The following is a 24,756-nucleotide window of genomic DNA, read 5'->3' on the forward strand; positions in this document are numbered from 1 at the left end:
ATTGTAACCACAACAGTCCAGAGTTCCCGCCTAAAATAACTGCCGCGGACCTGAGTGAAAACTATCTACAGACCTGAGTGAAAACTATATACAGTATCCCCCTGTTGGCCCAGGGTGAAACTACACTACATAACACCCCTCCCCACCGAGATAAGGCGTTAGTTACAATCGTAATGGTTTCCTTATATACAGCACTACGCGTAATGGTTCAATTAGGCACAAAAGCATATCGGTTACATTTCCCATACTTAGACCAACAGTGATACCTGTCCAACAACATAGTCCTTTAAATGAGTTGGGCGCTTGGAAACTCTGCCAGACCGCCGGGGACTGGTAGCCAAGTCCGGAGGGCCACACAGTTCTCGCTGAGGCTGTGGTGCGACCCTAGGTGGCGTTGGAACCAACTCCCCTGGATCCGCTGCTGTGAGTGGAGCCTCCGCAAGTGGAGTGGTCTGAGTCTGTTCTGAGACGGCTTGGTTCGGCTCCACGCTGGCAGTTTGCGAGGGAGGTGTAGGTGGAGCCTCGCCATCTGTACGTGTCTCTTCTGGAGCCGCAAGCGCAGTTGGGGGCACCTCGGTAGTGTCCAAGTCCCCAACCCTGCGCCTAAGTTGGTCTATGTGCCGTCGCCACAAGCGCCCGTCTTCGAGTGCCACCTGGTACGAGCGAGGTCCAGTGACTCCCACTACTGTGGCTGGCACCCAAGGGATGTCCCCCACATAGTTCCGGGCAAAGACCTGGTTTCCTGGGACAAATGACCGTGGTGCGTTGGCACAGCCTGGGGGTTCAGCCACGGCAAAGTCTGGGTGTAGCCGGTCGAGCGGTGACCTGAGGCGGCGGCCCATAAGCAGTTCCGCAGGACTCCTCCCTGTGGCCGCATGAGGGGTGATGTGTTGCGCGAACAAGTATTCGGCGACCCGCTCATGCCAGTCTCCCCGGTCCAGGCGCGCCAGTGCCTCTTTTGTCGAGCGCACCATTCTTTCCGCTTGCCCGTTGCTGGATGGATGAAAGGGTGCCGTTAGGGCATGGCGGATGCCCAGTCCCAAAAGATACCGCTCAAACGTGCCTGATGTGAACTGCGGTCCGTTGTCAGAGACAAGGACATCAGGACACCCATGCGTTGCAAACAGGCCTCGCAGCACCCGGATGACAGCTTCGGTAGTGGTGGAGGGCATCAGGGCGACCTCCAGCCATTTGGAATAGGCGTCCACCACTACCATAAAGGTCCGGCCGTGAAAGGGGCCAGCCAGATCGATGTGCACCCTCGACCAGGGTGTCTTTGGCGTCTCCCACGTGTATCCCTTAGCTGCCGGTGGTGCAGGCCTCGACTCCTGGCACGCTTGACAGGCGGACACCCAGGCAGTGATGGCATCGTCCATATTAGGCCACCAGACGTAACACCGAGCCAACGCCTTCATTTTGACAATTCCCGGGTGGCCAACGTGCAGAGCCTCCAGGACGCGCTGACGGAGTCCCTGGGGAATCACGACGCGGTCTCCCCACAGCAGACAGCCGCGATGAGCTGAGAGTTCATGTTGTCTGGTTGCGAAGGGCTGGAACTCCGATGCAAAGGGCCCTTGTGGCCACCCCCTCCACACCCAGTTGAGCACCCGGCTGATGGTGCGATCCTGGGCAGATGCGGAGGCCACAGTGGCAGCCGACACAGGCGCTGCCGGAAGATCCTCAATCAGAAGGAGCGATGAAGCTGGAGCCGGGTCTTCCACAAATGCTGGAAGAGGGCAACGGCTGAGGGCGTCGGCATGGCCCATCGATTTCCCCGGGCGGTGGATGAGCCGGTAGTGGTAGGCAGCCAGGAAAACAGTCCATCGCAGCATGCGTGGTGAGAGGACCGGTGGAGTTGGACGATCACCGGCGAGGAGGCCCAGGAGTGGCTTGTGGTCAGTGATGAGGTCAAAAGTCCTGCCATAGAGGTATTCATGAAACCTCTTCACTCCAGCCACAAGTGCCAATGCCTCCTTGTCGAGCTGGCTGTAATTCCGTTCCGTCGGAGATAGTGTCCTGGAAAAGTAGGCGAGTGGTGCTTCTCTTCCATCTGGAAAACGGTGACTAAGGACAGCCCCGATGCCAAAAGGTGAGGCGTCGCAGGCAAGGACCAGTGGCCTGGATTCACTGTACTGTACCAGCACACTGTCCGAAGAAAGGAGAGCCTTGACCGCGTTGAAAGCCGCCGTCTCCCGATGACCCCAGGCCCAAGGCGTCTTAGTGCTAAGGAGTCGGTGAAGAGGCTCAGCCACTGTGGCTTTGTGGGGCAGGAACATGTTATAAAAGTTCAGCAGCCCCAGGAACGCCTGCAACTCCGTTTTGTTCTTTGGAGTGGGGGCCTGCTGGATAGCGCGGATCTTGGATGTGGTTGGATGAAGACCGGAGGCATCGATAAGATAGCCCAGGAACTCTACCTGTGGAACGGCGATCTGGCACTTCTCCCTTTTTACCTTGAGCCCGGCCTCCTGGAACCTGGTCAGCACGGCACGGAGGCGCTCGAACAGCTGCTGGTGTGAGTCTGCAGACACCAAGACGTCATCAAAATATGGTACCACGCCCGGAAGCCCTTGCAGGAGACGCTCCATAAGGCCTTGGAAGATGCCAGGAGCCACACTCACCCCGAACTGCAACCGGCGGCAACGGAATGCCCCCCGGTGGGTGACGATCGTCTGGGCTTCAGCAGTGGCATCATCGACTGGCAGTTGTTGATAGGCTTGGGCAAGGTCCAGCTTAGCGAAGACCTTACCCTCACCCAGGGAATGCAGCAGGTGTTGGACAACAGGAACCGGATAAGCGTGCTGCTGAAGTGCCTTGTTGATCGTGCACTTGTAGTCAGCGCAGATTCTCACCGACCCATCTGGCTTGACAGGCGTGACGATGGGGGTTTCCCACTTTGCGTGGTCAACCGGCTCCAAAACTCCTTGGGCGATCAGTTTGTCCAGTTGTTCGTCCACCTTAGCCTTGAGAGCAAAGGGAACCCGGCGTGGCTTTAGCTTGATGGGGGCGACTTGTGGATCCAGGCTAAAGGAGATGGGCGTACCTGTATATTGGCCCAAGGTGCCGTCAAAAACCTCGGCAAAGTCTTTGACCAGACCCTCAGTCTCTGCGTTAGAGATGCAGTTGATGCCGGTGACTTCCAGGCCGAGGGCATCAAACCAGTCTAGCCCTAGGAGGCTTGGCCGCTGACCTTCGACCACCACCAACCGGAGCAGGCCCGAAAACTCCTTGAAGGCGATCCGGAACCGGCCAACGCCTACCACGGGAACGTCGTTTCCCTGGTAGTCTCTCAGGTGTATGCGGTGAGAGTCGAGTTGCCTTTTGGACACTCTGGGTACCAGTCTTTTGATGGTGCTCCATGACACGATGGACAGGGCAGACCCGGTGTCGATCTCCATGTCACATGGAGCTCCTTCAATGAGCACCGTGACGTTCAGCTTGCGTCTCGTAGGCGAGTCGGTTTGGCCAATCGTGGTTCCAGACGGGCAGCGGCAGTTGGTGAGAGCGAAACAACTTTCCTTGGCAGACTGGAGTGAAGACTTGGACTTGCGAGTCGATGAAGGGGGGGTGTCAGACGGAGCCGATCGGCAGACCTTAGCGATGTGGCCCCTTCTGGAACACCTCCTACAGATGGCGTCTCTGAATCGACACTTGGCACGGGAATGGTTGCCTCCGCAGCCAGCACATTCCGGTTGGCCCTTGGACTTCTGTTGGAACTTCCTGCGCTCCCGCTTTGTCTGGTGCACATCATCGTCTTCACTGGAGGATGCCTCCTCACTGCTGGCCTCTTCATGATGCACCGGAACGGGCTCCCTAGCAAGACGCAGGCTGCTGGACTTGCGGATCTCCTGAGCGGAGCGTTCAGCAGCTTCTGAGGCCACAGCCTCCTCAATGGCTTTCTGTAGCGTGAGGTCTGGCTTGGCTAGGAGACGCCGTTGCAGATGGATGTCCCGGACCCCGCAGACGATTCGATCCATCAGGGCATCGTCTAAGTCTCGGAACTCACAGTGCATTGCAGCCTGTCGCAGGGCGGTGGTGTAGTTGTTGATTGACTCCCCCTCTGCCTGGTTCCTGTGGTAGAACGCATGGCGGGCAGCAATCTTGGACGGCTTTGGTGCGTAGTGGTTGCGGAGCTTCTCTTGGATCGTGTCCCATGGTGATGCCTGGACTGCTTCAGGCGCAACCAACGCTCGGGCCGTCGCAAACACCTCAGGCCCACAGAGGCTGAGGAATAGGCCCCGCTTCCGATCCTGTGATACTGCTGTCAGTTCGTTGGCTTGGAGGTAGCAGTCGAACCGAGCGAGGTAGGAGTCCCATGATTCAGAGGCTGGCGCAAACGGCGGTAGAGGCACAAGTGAAGCCATGATTCCGATGCCGGCGTGAAGGGCGATGGATGGAACACAGTGCTCTAGCCAGAACAGTCAGCTCTGAACTGGTTCTGCCCAGTGATTTCGCTCAGTGATTTCGCTCTGTGATTCAGCTCAGTGATTCAGCTCAGTTCAGAGGCTGGCCGCATCTGGCTGTGCTCTGATGTCCATCTATCCCATCCTCGTCGCCAGTGTTAAGTCGTGGGTTGACATAGCAGCCGGCACAGCGATTTCTTCAAGTAGCTCTTTATTCTGGTAAGCTGGAATAGAACTGGCAGTGAACAGCTCAGCCGGCCTGTATTTATAGGCAGCCGGCTGTCACATTGTAACCACAACAGTCCAGAGTTCCCGCCTAAAATAACTGCCGCGGACCTGAGTGAAAACTATCTACAGACCTGAGTGAAAACTATATACAGTATCCCCCTGTTGGCCCAGGGTGAAACTACACTACATAACATCTCCGCTGTCCAGGGCGATTTAAAAGCCCCTGGGAAGGCAGGCAGGGGGGACAAAGATTTTCGCCCCCCGCCCGCCTTCAGAAGAGGTCCTGGACCTCTTCTGAAGGTGGGCGGGGGCGAAAGTCTTTGCTCCCCCCTGCCTGCCTTCCCGGGAGAGCGGAGAAAGGCAGCGCGTTTCACCGCTGTCCCGGATGGCTTTAGAAGGTCCTTGACCTCTTCTGAAGGCGGGCGGGGGCGAAATCCTTTGCTCCCCCCTGCCTGCCTTCCCGGGAGAGCGGAGAAAGGCAGCGCGTTTCTCCGCTGTCCCGGACGGCTTTTGAAGGCAGGCTTTTGAAAGCCGTCCGGGACAGCGGAGAAACGCAGCGCGCCCTTGCCGCTGCCCCCCGACTTGGCTGGAAGGCTGGCGGGGGGAGAAGCCTGCTCCTCCCCATCGCCAGCCCCGCAAACTCGGGGGACAGCGGGAGAGGCGCAGCGCGCCCTTGCCGCTGCCCCCCGACTTTGCTGGAAGGCTGGCGGGGGGAGAAGCCTGCTCCTCCCCATCGCCAGCCCCGCAAACTCGGGGGACAGCGGGAGAGGCGCAGCGCGCCCTTGCCGCTGCCCCCCGACTTGGCTGGAAGGCTGGCGGGGGGAGAAGCCTGCTCCTCCCCATCGCCAGCCCTACAAACTCGGGGGACAGCGGGAGAGGCGCAGCGCACCCTTGCCGCTGCCCCCCGACTTGGCTGGAAGGCTGGCGGGGGGAGAAGCCTGCTCCTCCCCATCGCCAGCCCCGCAAACTCGGGGGACAGCGGGAGAGGCGCAGCGCGCCCTTGCCGCTGCCCCCCGACTTGGCTGGAAGGCTGGCGGGGGGAGAAGCCTGCTCCTCCCCATCGCCAGCCCTACAAACTCGGGGGACAGCGGGAGAGGCGCAGCGCACCCTTGCCGCTGCCCCCCGACTTGGCTGGAAGGCTGGCGGGGGGAGAAGCCTGCTCCTCCCCATCGCCAGCCCTGCAAACTCGGGGGACAGCGGGAGAGGCGCAGCGCGCCATCCCGCTGTCTCCCGACATGGTTTGGAGGCTGGCGGAGGGCTTCCTCCTCCCCCAGCCCCGCAAGCTCCCAGAGTGATGCCAAAGCTGCGCGCAGCTTCGGCATGGCTCTGGGTCCCGTTCTGGGGGAGGGGGAAGCTCGGGCTTCCCCCGCCCCAGCCCCACGCCTGGCGGCGGGGGAATAATTTTCCCCCCCTTTATTCCCCCCCCCCGCCAATTTTTCCCGCGGCACACCAGGCAACGTCTCACGGCACACTAGTGTGCCGCGGAACACCGGTTGGGAAACACTGCTTTAGGATATTCCTCTTTGCTGATGGTTTCTGCAGTTCCTCTTGGCTTATCTCTGTGTTAAGCCTTTTTGCAGTTCCTCTTCGGTCATCTGTATGTTAGACTAGTTAAGATTTTTATCTATTAGTTAAGAGACTTAAAAGAATAATAATTTGAAGCAAAAAACGAGATGTGACGTTTTTGTACCATTGGAAGAGTTTCCAGCTACAGATTCAATGAATTCAGGTGCATTTGGATGTCTTGAAAAGCTACCACCCTGAAGTGAATTGTGTGGCACCCCCCCCCCCAGGTGAATCAAAATGTTGGAAGGTTGTGAGTCTAAGGAATGGGTAGGCAAACTAAGGCCTGGGGGCCGGATCCGGACCATGGACGGTCCAGGAATCAGCGTGTTTTTACATGAGTAGAATGTCCCCTTTTATTTAAAATGCATCTCTGGGTTATTTGTGGGGCCTGCCTGGTGTTTTTACATGAGTAGAATGTATGCTTTTATTTAAAATGCATCTCTGGGTTATTTTGGGGGCATAGGAATTCGCTCATTATTATTTTTTCAAAATCTAGTCCAGTCCCCCACAAGGTCTGAGGGACAGTGGACTGGCCCCCTGCTGAAAAAGTTTGCTGACCCCTGGTCTAAGGACCTTTCCAAACTTACCATTTATAGTGATATAGTTGCTGGTTTTTTTGTTTTGTTTTGTTTTTTTAAAAAATGGCATGGTTCCAGAACAATATAGTCAAAAAATCCATTTCTTTCTATTGCAAAAAAATAATCAAACTTTTGGGAGAGATCCGGAATAGTAATAGTAATTTATTATTTGTACCCCACCCATCTGGTTGGGTTTCCCCAGCCACTCTGGGCAGCTTCCAACGAAGATTAAAAATACATTAAAATGTCACACATTAAAAACTTCCCTGAACAGGGCTGCCTTATCTGAATAAGGTGTCTGAATAAATTATCTGAATTTAGATGTCTTCTAAATGTCAGGTAGTTGTTTATCTCTTTGACATCTGATGGGAGGGCGTTCCACAGGTCGGGCGCCACTACTGAGAAGGCCCTCTGCCTGATTCCCTGTAGCTTCTTGCAGTGAGGGAACTTCGCTGTTTCCATTTGTGTGGCATGTGCCAATCATGGTCCCAGTTTCTGTGCAGGAAGGGTTGTTGGGTGCGGTTTGGGAGATGCCTGTCTTGCACCCCTTCCCCTCTGACCTGTGCAAGTGGTCTGTGATCTCAGCTCAAAGAAAAGAGATGGCAGAGAGTGAGATGGTGGTCCTGACTCAAAGTCCTGCCCACGACAGCAGTCATTAGCTACAGACAAAATTTCATCACAGTAGCCAGGTTTTCCATAGCTCAGGCACAAACGTGGTTCTTTTTCTAATTTCCTGGTATGCCCCACAGAGGACCTTAAAGTCCATGAATAATCATAGTTTAGAGGTCTCAGGCCCTAAGGAAGTTAGATTATCCTTCACCAGGGCCAGGGTCTTCTCAGTGATGGCTCCGACCTGGTGGAATTCTCTGTTCCTTGAGACAAGGACCCTGCAGGATTTAACTTCCTTCCGCAGAGCCTGTAAGACAGAGCTATTCCGCCTGGCTTTCAATTTGAACCTGGCCTGATCTTTTGTTCCCCTTCCTTCCCCTCCCCTCCCCTTTTTGTGAAGATTGCCTGCTCTGAGATCCCACAGCTGGTTCTCCCCTGGTCTCCTCGCTGGCCCAAGTGGGACTAATTTAGCCAGCTAGCCCTGGTGATCATCTAATGTTTATTGGATGGATTTCCCCCTTAAATTGATTTTTGATTTTTGATTTTATTGTTATTTAAGCTTTATACCGTATTTTATGCTGTTGTGTGGGTTTTTTGTAGCATCAATTAAGTGTTTTTAATTTGTTGTTAGCCGCCCTGAGCCTGGTTTCCTGAACCAGGAAGGGTGGGGTATAAATAAATAAATATTATTATTACTACTACATACAGGGTGTTGAGCATTAAACACATATATACCCAAAGGAAGCATGCGCCTAACTCCAATGTGTACTGGGCTGGAGGAGCACAAGAGTACACAAGGGGTGTGACTAACAGACACAGAACATTTCTCAACTTGGGCACAACCCGCCATTAGTGTGGAAAGGAAAACCCCACACTCGCAGTCTAATAATGGCAATGTGTGACCAAAAGTGCAGCCGGGGCAGCTAGAAATTCACTCTTGAAAACGTTGGATCAAACAGCTGCCGGACCACTATAAATGGTGAGCGTGGAAAAAACCCCAGTGTGATCCCTGTTTCCTAATGAGTCGCCCTTCCGGCCTGCTGAACTGGTTGTTGAACGAGCTACCAGCAGGCAGCCCTTTCCCAGAAACCAGATGTGCACTTGGTGCTGTCACTGGGCGAAAGGGCAAGATGGGGACATAGGAGCTGCCTTCTTCCAAGGCAGATTGTTAAGTCCATCTAGGCCAGGATTGTCTATGCTGACTGTCAATGGCTCACCAGGTTTCAAAGAGGAATCCCCCAGCAGAACCTGGTACCTTCTGCATGCAAAACATGAACCTAACCGCTGAGTTACAGGCTTCCCCTCCTGGCTGTTTGGTTCAGTGAGTTCCCTTGAGACACTGTGCTGCTCACTGTGGTTACCGTGACTATACTAATAGATGCCTTTGTGCATGTGTGATCTGGTAGCTTTCCCAATTTAAGTAACCAAGACCCAGATCTCCTGTGCTCTGGATTTCCCTGAGCCTTCCATTCATTCCCCTGTGGCTCTTGCGGTGCCTCGGGTGGGCCACACCGGCTGTTGCCCCGGGCACAAGATTGTTAGGATGTGTGAGATTTCAACACCCAGTGCTGCCTCAATATAGCTGGGCTCCATTGAAAACAAACCGGGAAATTACCGTATTTTTCGCCCTATAGGGTGCACTGGCCCATAGGGCGCACCTAGGGTTTTTTTTGGGGGGGGGGGGAATAAATAAAAAAAAAAATATTTCCCCCCCCAGGCGTGGGGCTGGGGAAGCCCGAGCTTCCCCTGACCCCAGCCCCCAGAACAGGCTGCTATCCGCAAGCCTGGGGAGCCCGGCGGGAACTCCCGCTGGTCTCCCCAGGCTTGCGGATATCTGCCCGAAGCCCGGGGTGCGCTCCTCAGGCTGCAGGCTGCAGGATGCAGGCTGCTATCCGCAAGCCTAGGGAGCCCGGCGGGAACTCCCGCGGGCTCCCAAGGCTTGCAGATAGCTTCCTGAAGCCTGGAGAGCGAAAGGGGTCAGTGCGCACTGACCCCTCTCGCTCTCCAGGCTTCAGCGAAAGCCTGCATTCGCCCCATAGGACGCACACACATTTCCCCTTCATTTTTGGAGGGGGAAAAGTGCGTCCTATAGGGCGAAAAATACGGTACCTCTCCGGACAACGTAACGACTCTTCTTTTATTATCTCTGCAATCTCCCGGGTGACATGGACACCGTTAGGCCATTGAATGTGCATGTGTACGCCGTGCATCTCCCTCCCAGCCACCCCTTCCGAGTGGCCCTGGGCACTGGCGAACCACGCTATGCCACTAGGAAGGGCCCAAGCATCTAGTGGCGCTACAAAATGGCAAGAGTGAGAAGATGGGTTCTTAATAGCTGTAAGACCTGTTGCAGCAGTAAGAACAAATTCAAAGAGCCCTGCTGGGTCAGCCCCAAAGGCCCTTGTAGTTTAGCACCCTGTTCTCTCAGCGGCCAACTGTACGCCCATGGGAAGCCAGTCAGCAGGACCTGATTGCAACAGCACTCTCTCCACTGGTGATTTCCAGCAAGTAGTAGTCAAAGGCATAGTGCAGGCATAGGCAAACTCTGCCCTCCATATGTTTTTGACCATATGTACAATTCCCATCATCCCTGACCACTGGTTCTGTTAGCTAGGGATGATGGGAGTTGTAGTCCCAAAACGTCTGGAGGGCAGAGTTTGCCTATGCCTGCTTCCAACAGTGGAGACATGCCCTTTGTGGCTAGTAGCCACTGATAGACTTATCCTCCATGATGTGTACCTTCTCTCAACACATTGTTGTCTAAGCTGAAGATGAACCCCACAAAAGGGGTTGTAATTTCCCAAGGCCAAGCTGAAAAGCTAGGGGTGGTGGGAAGACTCTAGCCTTGCAGATGTAAGATTTAGGAAGTTTACACTCTGAGAACGATTGTGGGGATTTCTTCTGCGTTGGGTACAAATGTTTATTTCAGACTGTGCTGTGGGTGGTGATGAAGTGTCCCCAACCGTGGAGCAGCTGCTTCAAATGAGCTACTAACACTATACAGTGGTACCTCAGGTTACATACGCTTCAGGTTACATACGCTTCAAGTTACAGACTCCGCTAACCCAGAAATAGTACCTCGGGTTAAGAACTTTGCTTCAGGATGAGAACAGAAATCGTGCTCTGGCGGCAGCAGGAGGCCCCATTAGCTAAAGTGGTGCTTCAGGTTAAGAACAGTTTCAGGTTAAGAACGGCCCTCCAGAATGAATTAAGTACTTAACCTGAGGTACCACTGTAGTTACGATTTGGGGAAGGGGTGGGGAGCGCTAAATCCTAATACAGTGGTACCTCGGGTTACATGCGCTTCAGGTTACATACGTTTCAGGCTACAGACTCCGCTAACCCAGAAATAGTACCTCGGGTTAAGAACTTTGCTTCAGGATGAGAACAGAAATCGTGCTCTGGCGGCTTGGCAGCAGCGGGAGGCCCCATTAGCTAAAGTGGTGCTTCAGGTTAAGAACAGTTTCAGGTTAAGAACAGACCTCCAGAACGAATTAAGTACTTAACCTAAGGTACCACTGTATTTTATCACCCATTATACCACCCCTCCTTACAACAGCTGTATAAAGTAGACTAGGACACCACGTTAAGGTCCTTGGAATGCAAAGGTGGTATATAAATGTCATAAAAAAAAATCTCTTTATTAGAGTTGACAGCTGTGGCTGTAGCTTGCCTAAGGTTACCCATAGGCTTCATGGCTGGGCTGAGATTTGATCAAGCCAAGGAGTTGTGACTTGGACCAATGGGTCCTGGTGCACAGAGTGTGCTGCTAACCACTGAGTTGCTTGGTGTTATTCATACATCCGGACCACACTGTGTGTGCGTACAGCCACATGTCACCACCCAATTTACTGGCTGCAAAAAGTGGGAGGCCGGGGAATTTGGGAAGAAGAAATGAGGGTGGAGGACGCTTGCTACCTCGATTTTCTTGTGATAATCACTGGCAAGGTAGCCATCATACATGCAGAGTTTGAGATGACACCACATACATAAAAACGTAAGAAATCATTACACATTATAAAGCTTCCCTATACAAGGCTGCCTTCAGATGTCTTCTAAAGGTTATATATTCATCTCCTTGACATCTGATGTGAGGGTGTTTCGCAGGGTGGGTGTCACTACTGAGAAGGCCCTTTGCCTGTTTCCCTGTAACTGCATTTCTTGCAATAAGGGAACCACCAGAAGGCCCTCGGAGATGGACCTCAGTTTTTGGGCTGAGCGATGGGGGTAGAGCCGCTCCTTCAGTAACAAGGGGAATGTCCTTCCCCACCCAACGAAAAGATAAAAAGCAAGAACAGGCCACAAATCAAACCACATCAAGTTCCACACGCCTGGGAGAACAAGAAGGCCTTTGCCCTTGTCCCCAGAAACCCACTAAGTTGGTGTTACTCAGTATGTTGCATTGCTATCCAAATATTTGGCTGCAAAGGCAACCATGTCTCTCTAAAAGACAGCACTGGGCAATACTGCAAACCTCTTCCAGAAGGCAAATCAGTGGGACAGAGGAATAAGAAATCCCTTAGCTTATCTGGGACTAAATCAAGTCTACGTCTAATTTTTAAGGGTCAGACACTTCAAAGAAAGCATTGAATTTATCCATGAATGCCGACTTGGAGGTCAGAGCTGCCTTGTTCACTGGTACGTATTTCATTTAAGACTATTCTACATTTGATTATTCCTGGTTTCATGCTCACTGGTCTGTTTTCAGGCTCCCCTCCTTAGGTTCTCCCCTGTGAAGATATTTTGTAGTCCTGTAACCCTTTGGGTAGGGACGCGGGTGGCGCAGTGGGTTAAACCACAGAGTCTAGGACTTGCCGATCAGAAGGTCGGCGGTTCAAATCCCCACAACGGGGTGAGCTCCCATTGCTCGGTCCCTGCTCCTGCCAACCAAGCAGTTCGAAAGCATGTCAAAGTGCAAGTAGATAAATAGGTACCGCTCTGGGGGGAAGGTAAACGGCGTTTCCGTGCGCTGTTCTGGTTCACCAGAAGCGGCTTAGTCATGCTGGCCACATGACCAGGAAGCTGTACGCTGGCTCCCTCGGTCAATAAAATGAGATGAGCGCCGCAACCCCAGAGTCGGCCACGACTGGACCTAATGGTCAGGGGTCCCTTTACCTTTACCTAACCCTTTGGGTTCCCTCTGCTGATACATTTGGTGTGTGAACTGTGTGTCTTGGCTACGTAAGGATCCACACTCAGCTCTGAATTTCAGAAAAGGCGAAATAATTTGAGACCACTGTTGTGGTGGTGGGGAGGGTAGGAGTATTTTGGGTATAGGGTTTCAGCAACAGTAGCTTCTATGATCTTTCAGTTTGGCAAAGGTAGCTTTTCCACTGAATGAAGCTGGAGTAGAGCTGGGCCTGCACAGATCACGACAGAGGGAGGCTGGTCGAGCCCCATCAGCCTGATGCTTAGCCAAATCGGAATCTTCTCAGCGCATCGGCCTCTGCTTGACTTCAAAACAGTGTTCTGGGATGAGCACAGGGCAGGGCAGAGATAATTTCGGCCCCATTAGATTACCATGCAGTCTGGCAGGATGCACCCTTTTTGCTTCTCAGCCTTTCCAGTCTTAGTCATGATCCTGCCTTCCGCTCCCGAAGATTGGGGGAAGCAAATGCGTCTCTGAAGCGTTGCCGCTTCCCCCTGAGCTTATTGTACTGGAGAGAGGCAATAGGCCCACTTTTGTCATTACTTCCATGGGTCCAGAAAAAAATGTGGCATTGAGTGCCGGGCTGAAGCCTGACTGTGTGCATGCATGTATACCACGTTCCAGCTGTGCATTGTTCCAAGTTGCACAGAGCATATATGCTGCTGAAGGCATGAAGGTGCCCAATTTAGGTTGCCTGCTGGTGCAATGTCTTTAGAAATAAGGTTCATTGAGGGCAGGGCATCTTTACCAAACTACAATTCCCAGAATTCTTTGCGGGAACTCATGCCCACTGAACTGGTATAAGCTTGTGGCGCATTCCTGTAACATTGGTAATAATTATAATTATAATTATTTATACCCCGCCCATCTGGCTGGGTTTCCCCAGCCACTCTGGGCAGCTTCCAACTGAATATTAAAAACAATACAGCATCAGACATTAAAAACTTCCTTAAACAGGGCTGCCTTCAGTTGTCTTTTAAAAGTAAAATAGTTGTTTATTGCCTTGACATCTGCTGGGAGGGCGTTCTACAGGGCAGGCGCCACTACCGAGAAGACCCTCTGCCTGGTTCCCTGTAACCTCGTTTCTTGCAGCGAGGGAACCGCCAGAAGGCCCTCGGCGCTGGACCTCAGTGTCTGGGCTGGATGATTGGGGTGGAGACGCTCCTTCAGGTATACAGGACAAAGCATTTTCCGCAAATGCTCGTATTTTGGAACATTGTCATCATGTTCAGCACTGCACTGCTTTGGGAAGTATGCCTTGCTTTGAAACTTGAAATTTATACACTTGTTGAATGAGAATCATCATTATTTTGTATGGTTTGTTTTTTAAAAAGAAAAACATGCTTTCTGTCAAACCTAATGTCCAAGATGCGCTTTCAGCTTACTATAACCTCTGTGTATCTACTTGTCCACACCTGCTTGGCAATGCAGCCTTGCAGGCGTTTCCAGGAGTGTCACCTTGGTTGTGGCCTACATAATGACCATCACTGATCTCGGCTGGGAGGACGCGCTGTCGGTAGTGCGAGCGTCGAGATCGTGCGCCAACCCAAACGCGGGCTTCCAACGGCAGCTGGAAGAGTTTGAGAAAACTGAGCTTGCTCATGTAAGTACGTAAGGACTCCACGCGAGAATCAAGGTTGGGGAACTCCTCTTAACCTGAGGGACACGTTCCCTCTCTTCGGTAGACTTCTGGGACAACTTGCCAGCAGTGGGTGGGGCCAGAGCAAGACATTTAGCAGCAGCTTGGCTGCAGGAGTTGCTGGAAGGAGGTATACAAGGCCTCATCCAACCATCTTAGGGACTCTGGATTTACTCCTTAGCCTTTTCCCAAAGATATCCCGCAAGGCAGCTGAGGTGGAGGATCAGAGTTTACCTTCTCCTAGATGGGCTACCTTCCCAGGTTGATGAGCCCCACCTGCCCCTCACTTCCCTCTACACAGCAGCCTTTCTCAACCTGTGGGTCCCCAGATGTTGTTGGACTACAACTCCCATCACCTCTAGCTACCAAGGCCAGAACTCAGGGATGATGGGAGTTGTAGTCCAACAACATCTGGGGACCCACAGGTTGAGAACCACTGCTCTACAGCATGTGCAGAAACCGCCCGCTTGACCATTGGACCCACTATTCTCTCCACTCTATCTGCCAGAGTCTGTCTTTGCATGCAGAGGAAGTCCCAAACCTGCCAAGCATTTGAGACCCATCAGCTACCCTCACCTGGCCAATCAAAACCATTCCTTGGGGTGTGGCTGCTGTCGCATGCTGACAGCTTCTAAGAGCCACAGGTGAGAGCTGAGCGCAGGGTGGGGACTACCCTAGAAGAATGGGAATGTGTATTAGTTTACTTCACAGTGTGGTAATAATAATAATAATAATAATAATAATAATAATAATAATAATAATAATTTATTTATACCCTGCCCATCTGGCTGGGCTTCCCCAGCCACTCTGGGCGGCTTCCAACAAAATATTAAAATACCGCAATAAATCAAACATTAAAAGCCTCCCTAAACAGGGCTGCCTTCACATGTCCTCTAAAAGTCTGGTAGTTGTTCTCTTTGGCATCTGATGGGAGGGTATTCCACAGGGCGGGTGCCACTACCGAGAAGGCCCTCTGCCTTTCTCCCTGTAACCTCACTTCTCACAGTGAGGGAACCACCAGAAGGCCCTTGGCACTGGACCTCAGTGTCCGGGCAGAACAGTGGGGGTGAAGACGCTCCTTCAGGTATACTGGACCGAGGCTGTTTAGGGCTTTAAAGGTCAGCACCAACACTGTACAGCACTGGTAAGCCTTTCCTCCTGTGTTTGGGGGGCCATCCTGCTTTTTGTGCTGGGTGGGGCTGTGGACCTCTGCCCCCAAGGCCTCCCTGGATGGCAGCACGGATCTGACATGTCAAATGTCCTCTAATACATGATGCATTCATTTGTACATTTTGGGCAGCTCAGTGCATTTGTAAAGTCTGTTTAGCCCCTTATCTTTTAAAGAAGAGGCAAACGGGCTTTGTTAGAACATACTTGGTAACTCTGAATCGGCTGCTGCATATAACATGAATGTATTATTCAGCTCTGAATATTTGTTTCATCTCAAAGGCTTACCATTCCCAAGCTATGGAGGAGTAGAGTCCATGGAAATAAACTGACTTTACAGAGGGACTTTCCAGCCTGGTTGTCTCTCTCCTTAATTTGAACCCTCACAGTCATTTCTGATCTGATAAAGCTTTGACTTGAAATGATGGATTGTCCTTGCATTATGCAAATGGTGTTTAGGAAGATCATAGCATGTATGTGGGTTTGGCATTTTGTGCTGTTCTTTTCTTTCCTTTTTTCCAATTCCGTGTAGGAGAAGAGTCTGCAGCTTTCATAGAAAAGCACATGATATCTTGCGAAAATATAGGGGCTGCTCCATCCATCTTGCACATATGGCAGGAGTGCCATGTCCACCTGCCATCATATATATATAGCGAAGGTGAAAACCTGCCATCATATATGTATAGCGAAGGTGAAAACCTGCCTGAGCCAAAGGTGGAGTGGCAGGTGGATCAGTTCCCAGTACAGTGGTACCTCGGGTTACATACGCTTCAGGTTACAGACTCCGCGAACCCAGAAATAGTACCTCAGGTTAAGAACTTTGCTTCAGGATGAGAACAGAAATTGCGGAGGCCCCATTAGCTAAAGTGGTGCTTCAGGTTAAGAACAGTTTCAGGTTAAGAACGGACCTCCGGAACAAATTAAGTACTTAACCTGAGGTACCACTGTATAGCACTTTGAAAGAGGCTCTCAAGTCAAGACGAAACAATCATCTGATTGGTGGGTCTTGCTGAGCCTCTTTGAAAACGCCATCTTGTGGAACACATTGCATCCCCTGATGTCATTGGAACATTGGGTGATTGGCAGGTGGGCAGCCACGCCTACCTGTCAAACATGGCCTGCGAAGGTTAGGGGAAGTAACCTGGCTTGCAGACCAGATCGTGTTCCTCATCCCTGCTATATATGTATGCAGTGCTTTTTTGGGGGGGGACGGACGCAGGGGTATGCATACCCCTAAACATTTTGTGAATCTAAGTTCGGCCTCATTGAGGGGCAGTATTTCAATATGAGTAGGAAAATGAGACTACCCCTAAACATTTTTCAAGAAAAAAAGCACTGTATGTATGGGATCTGTACATTTCTCCCTCTGAATCAGGGGTGCCAACTGAAATAAAATACTGTGATGGTGAGGTAAGCCCCACCCCACATAATCACATGACATATATTTTATCGGGTGGACCCAAAGGGCCTTTGGCCCCTAGGAGTTGGCTCCTATGCTCTGTGTTATATATCCGTTGCCAAGAAATGGGCAGTTTTGATGTTGACTGCTAACAGCATGGAGCTCTAAGCAATGAATCCTTCTCAGCTCAGTGGGTCTCTATAGGAAGTGTGCATTGCAGCCCTGATCCCTGCTTTCCCCTGCCCCTTCAAGTCATGTGACACCTCAGAATAATGTAGCTGCCAAGGATGAGTGAGGTGCAATCCATCTCTCCTCTTCACCTAGTGCAGTCTGAGGCATTTAACGTTCGTTTTGCTTTAAGGATGGTCATGCTCAGAGCAGCCAATATGGCTGCCTCCAACTCTTGTTGGACTCCCAACTCCCATCAGCCCCAGATGTCATGACCAGGAGTCAGGCATGATGGGAGCTGGCTCGCAATAACATCTGGAATGAGATCCCAAGAGTTAGAGCCAGGGAAATAAATTAACTTAAATTCATTCATTTAATTCTACCTCCCTCCGTTAGTTACCCATTAGGGTAAGCGCTGCTTTTCTCTGCTACATGAGCCTTTTCAAAGGAGCAGAAAAAGAAACCTCCTTTGGCTAAGGTTATTTCTCTATCTCAGCTATGTTTAGCCATTTCACAAATATTTTTAATATGATTCCCCCCCCCCCTTTCAAAGGATGCCGGCTGTCCTTTCCTGGTCCCCCAAGGGAAACTATTTCCTGTTTGTTTTATTTAAAGACCACATTACTGCCAGGCTTGTGTCCACCTCCCACAACCAGAAAACTGCTGCTGCTACTACTGGGTTGGCTATCCTAGTATGAGAATAGTTGGGGAGAGATGCTGCTGCCTTCATCCTTTACGCACCTTCATAGTTGGCACTCCTGCCACTCTGTCATTTGTATATTCCTTTCTATTCAATGCATAAATATTATAAGCTGCTGCAATCCTAGACACACTTGCTAGGGCAGGCATCCCCAACCTGCGGCCCTCCAGATGTTTTGGCCTACAACTCCCATGATCCCTAGCTAACAAGGTCAAGGATGATGGGAATTGTAGTCCAAAACATCTGGAGGGCCGAACGTTGGGGATGCCTGTGCTAGGGAGTGGCCCACACTGAACTAGGAAGCTCTTCATACCAAGCTAGACTGCTAATCCATCTAGTCAGTGCTTTTTTCTGGGGGGTGGGAGTGGGGGAACTCACCACAAAGTTTGTTTGTTTGTTTATTGTGGGGCCAAGTCACAGTGCCACAGCCCTGCCCCACCCTGGTAGTGGCTAAATGTAAGATGTGATTAATAAACTCAAGCAGACAATGATCTGAATTAGAAGTGGCCACAGCTTTATTGATTACAGATAGAGGTGGAATTCTGGCTCAGGCATTGGGTGTGTATCTTTTCCAGACTCCTCCCCCCCCCAACTAACAAACAAAAAACAAATTTTTAAAAGGTAAGGGAACACAGTTCTGCCAAGTTCCTGCTATAAAAAAAAGCCCTGCATCTATCTCAGTTTTATCGACAGTGATGGAGAGCAACTCTTCAGGATTTCAGATTGAATTTTTCCCCATCCCTTCTGGAAGACACCAGGGATTGAATCCGGGCCCTTTTGCATGCAGAGTATATGTTCTGCCACTGCACTCGTCATTCCTCTTAGTGGGGGCTTCTCACTTAAGCATGCCTAGATTGCACTGATAGTCTAACTGTGAGTGGTGCATAGTACATTTTAGCTTGTGCATGGGCTGTTGTTGCCCAAATTTCATTATCTTTTCCAAAACAAGCATTCTTTGGATCAAACCTATCCATTCTGAAGGAAACCAGCCCTGAGTCCTCACTGGAAGGACAGATCCTGAAGCTGAGGCTCCAGTACTTTGGCCTCTTCATGAGAAGAGAAGACTTCCTGGAACAGACCCTGATGTTGGGAAAGATGGAGGGCACAAGGAGAAGAGGACGACAGAGGACGAGATGGTTGGACAGTGTTGTCGAAGCTACCAACATGAGTTTGACCAAACTGCGGGAGGCAGTGGAAGACAGGAGTGCCTGGCGTGCTCTGGTCCATGGGGTCACGAAGAGTTGGACACGACTGAACGACTAAACAACAACCACAAAACAAGCATTGGCCTGATTCTGCAGACTCTACTTGTTTTCTCTTCTTTTTAAGAAGGGCAGATGGGTTCAAAAACCTTTCTTGGGGGGGGGGGTTGGCCCAGCTTAGCTTGTGTGTGCAGAATTTGTCGAGGGGACAGCTCCAGATGGGTTGAAATGGGTGACAGGCAGCCAAGAGGAGGAGCCAGGAGACACATCGAGGGGAACCACAGACATATGTTGGTAGCAGTAGCCAGGCCAGGCCTACATAAGGCTACCCAGTTATAGACAACAGGATGTCAGTACAATAAGTATTTAATTCAAGCTTATGCTGTCAGAAGATGCAGCCATATATTTGGATAGACAGTGGTACTTCGGGTTACATACGCTTCAGGTCACAGACTCTGCTAACCCAGAAATAATACGTCGGGTTAAGAACTGCTTCAGGATGAGAACAGAAATTGCACGGCGGCAGCAGTGGGAGGCCCCATTAGCTAAAGTGGTACCTCAGGTTAAGAACAGTTTCAGGTTAAGAACGGACCTCCAGAACAAATTAAGTTCTTAACCCGAGGTACCAATTTATTTGAAACCTGTGCAACACTACCAAACATAGGTGCTGAGTTGCGCCTGACATTGGGGAGGCTAATGTTGCACATATTCCATGTCACATGTGTGGTGAATGTTGGAGGCTGACCGGGCAGGCCTCCTCCCAATGTAACATTCACTTGCCAGCCTCCGCTGGTCTGTGTGGCGTCTCCCAACGCTGTGCGGCATGGGGCAGATTCCTGCCAAGCCGCGCTACGTTTCCCAGGATAACATGTTGCCAGGCCTCCTCTGCCCCCTCTCAAAATTGTGGGTGCTGAGCTTCATCCCAGTGGAGGCCTCAGCCCGAAATAAAGTATTTTCAAATAAACCTTTAAAATGTTGGGGATGATCAGGGCTTTATTTCAGCTGGAACTTGTTGGACCTCAGTTCCTGCACCTCTCTGATGGGTGCCATTGACATTATAAGGAAACAAGGGAGGCGTTCATGGTTCGTTCTGGCACCTATTTTTCTAGAAAAATAGCACTGGGACAATGTAAACTTGCGTCAGATAACCACGAATTGTACTTAGATTTCTTTCTGAAAACAGCCTCTGGTAGTTCCGGGAAAGATCTCTCCCCAAACTTTTGACCTTTCGAATAGCATCTAATGTCATATTACATCTTTGCATAGCCTAGGTATACGATTTTTGCCACATGTCAGACAGACAGACAGACAGACGCTCCATAATGTTTTTGTGTAACGGGGGGGGGGGGGGGGTTTGCATTAAAAAGGCTTGCATTAAAAAAGGACCTAGAGGTGGATTTATTTATTTTTTGCATAGATTCCAATCAACTAGATAAAAATCATATTTTATTCAAATTCCAATTACCTAGATTAAAATCGCTTAGGTATATAGTGGTTTTTAAAAAGAATTCTGTATTGACGATCCAGTTTTGAATGCAAATTTTCAGTTTGCTTCTTTCCCAGAAGAGCTAAAAGCAAACTTCCACCTCCACATTAATTTTTTTCACAGGACAAGATGCCTCCATTTTAACTGCTGCTTCCCATATTGTCCTTTTTATACCCTTTAAATATTTTTCTGGTATAGGTACTTGTATTTTAATGAGTGGTTTTTTATGTTTTCAGGGTGCCTCCTGATTAATTGAAGGCCTATTTAGCCAATCATAACTTTTTTTTAAAAAAAAGAACCATCCAATGGCAGGGGGACATTTGGCCCAAGTCCCTACTTGACGCAGGAAATCCAGAGCTAGGATATGTTCACCTGACTGTTTCCTCCACACCCTCTGCTCGTTTCTGAAGCTGCACTCACATGACATTAGCCACAATCCATATTGATCCACAGGTTCTTACAAAAATACTGCTTTTCGGTGTGTGTATTTCACCCCTCAAACTAGCTTCAATCCAATTAGAAAACATTGCCGACAAAGGTCCGTATAGCTATGGTTTTCCCAGTAGTGATGTATGGAAGTGAGAGCTGGACCATAAAGAAGGCTGATCGCCGAAGAACTGATGCTTTTGAATTATGGTGCTGGAGGAGACTCTTGAGAGTCCCATGGACTGCAAGAAGATCAAACCTCTCCATTCTGAAGGAAATTAGCCCTGAGTGCTCACTGGAAGGACAGATCCTGAAGCTGAGGCTCCAATACTTTAGCCACCACATGAGAAGAGAAGACTCCCTGGAAAAGACCCTGATGTTGGGAAAGATGGAGGGCAAAAGGAGAAGGGGATGACAGAGGACGAGATGGTTGGACAGTGTTCTCAAAGCTACCAGAGCCAGTGTGGTGTAGTGGTTAAGAGCGGTAGTCTCGTAATCTGGGGAACCGGGTTCGCGTCTCCGTTCCTCCACATGCAGCTGCTGGATGACCTTGGGCTAGTCACACTTCTCTGAAGTCTCTCAGCCTCACTCACCTCACAGAGTGTTTGTTGTGGGGGAGGAAGGGAAAGGAGAATGTTAGCCGCTTTGAGACTCCTTAAAGGGAGTGAAAGGCGGGATATCAAATCCAAACTCTTCTTCTTCTTCTACCAGCATGAGTTTGACTAAACTGTGGGAGGCAGTGGAAGACAGGAGTGCCTGGCGTGCTCTGGTCCATGGGGTCACAGAGAGTCGAACACAACTAAACGGCTAAACAACAACAACAATTGGTTCCACAGTTCACCTGTACACAGTGGCATGTCATAGGCAGGACAAGGGGGGGGGTGCAGGTTTGTGGATTTTTTTGAGGGTGCATTTTGCTCCTCATGCCACCCCTGCTAGCACTGCGCTGCTTTATGAGTCTGATCACTCATCCCAGCCTCTCAAAGCAGTGTGGGGTTGGCAGGGCATTAGAAGGATGCAACAAGCATGCGCCCTTAAAATCAGCCCAATCAGACTGATTTTAAGGCTGCAGGCTTGCCCTTCTGCGTCCTCCTCACGCCCTCCACGTACTCTCCCCGGTATACCCATAACCTCTATCCCTCGGTGCCTTGAAGACACGCTCTGCCACTGCCTGTATATACCGCTAAGAATTTTCTCTTAATAGTCACCTGACATCTTCCTTCCTATAGCTTAAGTCTACTAGGCAGAACAGGGGTTCTGCCTAGTAGACTCTCGATCAAGGGCCTTTCGATGAAGGGCCATATCCACTTGGAGAGGATCTGTCAGGGGGCCACATGTGAACAGTGGGAGGGGCAAAGGACTGGTGGGAGGGGCCAGAGCCAAAAGTGGGCAGGGCTACCCCTTTTCCTCGCTCTCTTTTTGTGCTGCCTCCTCTTTCCTCGTCATCCAACAGCAGAGGGACATATTGCCCTCACCAGAGGTCTGAATGGCCACTCACAGAGGGCTTTTTGACATTAGGCCAAGGGGTTCATGAAACTAAGCTGAGGGCCACATGCATCCAGGGCCGGATTTAGGTTTGATGAGGCCCTAAGCTACTGAAGGTAATGGGGCCCAGCTGTCCTTTGTCAACAACAAATTGTCGCTGTTCTTTGTGTTGAATATATGCTATATGGTAATTTATGGACCTAATAGGTATTTTTATAATAGGTAATTTATGGACCTAATAGGGACACGGGTGGCGCTGTGAGTTAAACCACAGAGCCTAGGGCTTGCCGATCAGAAGGTCGGCGGTTCAAATCCCCACAATGGGGTGAGCTCCCGTTGCTCGGTCCCTGCTCCTGCCAACCTAGCAGTTCGAAAGCACAAAGTGCAAGTAGATAAATAGATACCGCTCTGGCGGGAAGGTAAACGGCGTTTCCGTGCACTGCTCTGGTTTCACCAGAAGCGGCTTAGTCATGCTGGCCACATGACCCAGAAGCTGTACGCCGGCTCCCTCAGCCAATAAAGCGAGATGAGCGCCACAACCAGAGTCGTCCACGACTGGACCTAATGGTCAGGGGTCCCTTTACCTTTAATAGGTATCTAAAGCCATTTGCTCATGCAGAATGTGGGCACCCTATACATAGAAATGAGCAAACCAGTGATATTTTAGGGAGCAGGCTAGTGGGCGGGAGCCATTACTTACATCATAGGAGCCTACACAACACAAAACATTGTTGCTGTATGTAGGTTTTATTTTATTTGTTTTTTTATCTTATATTTTGGAAATGTACATCCAGGTTTTTTTCCCTTTAATTTTTTTGGGGGCCCCCAAGAGAGTGGGGCCCTAAGCTATAGCTTGTTTAGCTTATACATAAATCCGGCACTGCATGCATTCCTCCCTGAGACCTGTAATCATTTCCAAACCAATTTTAAAACTACCTAAAACATTTAAAGCCGCTCAAACCCTTTTTATGTTATGCTGTGTTTCAATGTTTTTCTTTGCCTTTTCTTTGTTTCGTCCCTCCAGGTCAGAGAGTGGCTCAGGGCTGAATATGGAGAAAGCCCATTGCAAGACAAGCAAGAAGCCCAAGATCTTCTGCAGAAGTTCAAGGCGCATGCAGCAGCAGCAGCAGCTCAGTCAAGTACTTCTGGAAGGCAGTGGAATGATAGCTTTGCATCGGTGGCCTCCTTGTCAATGCCTGCTCCTCAGTAGCAGCAGCTAACACACTAATGCGTTCCTTTTCTGTGGCTTCTTTTGGACAACATGATAAATCATCGTGGTGGGAATGAGCCTAGGTATGTCTTGGGCTCACACGTTTCCCCTCCTCTCCTCCCCGCACAACCACACAGAGAATGGAGGTTTTAGATTAACCATAGTTTCGCTTGTGTCTGAACCTTAAACTGTGGCTCATCATAACTACGGCTTGTTGAAACAAGACAGCTTCATAAACCATGGCTTGACGTTGGATTGTTTCAGAAAACCATGGTTAAGATTAATTATGTCCAACTATTGGCATGGATATGCCCAAGTTTAGAGGACACAACAAACTGTAGTTAATCAAAAACAGAAGTAAAAAAAACTCCTTGTGGCTGTGCTAGAGAGGGGAGGGAGGACACACGTGAAGCCAAGGCCCTCCTAGACTCATTTCCATCACAATAAACCGTAGTTTAATCATGGTGTCTGAATGCAGCCAGTCACTAGACAGAGCACCTTTGATGCCCTCCTGCACATGCACAAAGAGGGCTTGTTTTGTATGTGTTGGCTCCATGATGAGATGTCTTACGTTTTCTTAGTAGGCACATCTCTGAGATATGAGGAGCAGGACTCCAGAATTCCCAACTTGGCACCACACTCGCAGGTTGACATTGGCTTCCATTGTGTGGGCACCAAGCCCCACTTTCTCTCCCAGTGGCTGTGTAAAGAGGATGCCACATTCTAGCCGTCGAGATGCCAAATTGTTTTCTATGTATCCCTCGCGTGTTCTTCAGGTTGTCTGTATAACCAGGGTTTGGCACAGCTGCACTTTTCAAAGTTTCTGGTTCTTTCGGCATGCAATGCTCTAAATAAGGGCACTGCGTTTCACGGAGGCCCTTGTGCTCTCCTTGAGCTCTGGGTTTGCTGCAGGAAGCCCCTTGGCTGAAGAGGCAAGCCATTTTCCAATGTAAAAAAAACCAGCTGCTCTCTTCAGCGACAGGGAAATGCTGCATTCCCATCAGGGGACAAAGCTCTGGCAGTGTGCATGGTTGTCTCTTCTTGTCTATATCCCTTCTTAAATGATCTTGGAATGTATGGCTAATAAAGTTATATATTTTGCTCTAGAGTGAAGCAGAAGTATCACAACTAACCTCATCAGTATTTATTGTCATGGCTTTCACCTCAGAGAAGTTGTTCACTCAAAATATTTTTATATTTTGGAGGGATCTGAAAGTATATTGCAAGATGTATATATAGAGAGAAACTAAAGATACAATGGCTGTTGTGCTGAATTAAAGTTCCGAATGTTATTCTTACAGTACTACTGAAAAAAGGTTTCTTGTATATTAGTCAGCTTGATGG

General features: G+C 50.3%; 1 protein-coding gene across 1 annotated transcript in view; it reads left to right on the forward strand.

Moving 5' to 3' along the window:
- DUSP22 (dual specificity phosphatase 22) overlaps positions 1-24,544 on the forward strand; it is a 91,514-nt gene extending 66,970 nt beyond the window's left edge. The window contains exons 5-7 of the mRNA XM_028737845.2: positions 11,945-12,019; positions 13,962-14,133; positions 23,227-24,544. Coding sequence (XP_028593678.2) covers positions 11,945-12,019; positions 13,962-14,133; positions 23,227-23,412 — 433 coding nt within the window. The 3' untranslated portion in view covers positions 23,413-24,544. The remainder of the gene's footprint in view (positions 1-11,944; positions 12,020-13,961; positions 14,134-23,226) is intronic.
- Positions 24,545-24,756: the final 212 nt, after the last annotated feature.

Source organism: Podarcis muralis, chromosome 8 (assembly GCF_964188315.1).
Source record: "Podarcis muralis chromosome 8, rPodMur119.hap1.1, whole genome shotgun sequence".
Classification (NCBI taxonomy): Eukaryota; Metazoa; Chordata; class Lepidosauria; order Squamata; family Lacertidae; genus Podarcis; species Podarcis muralis.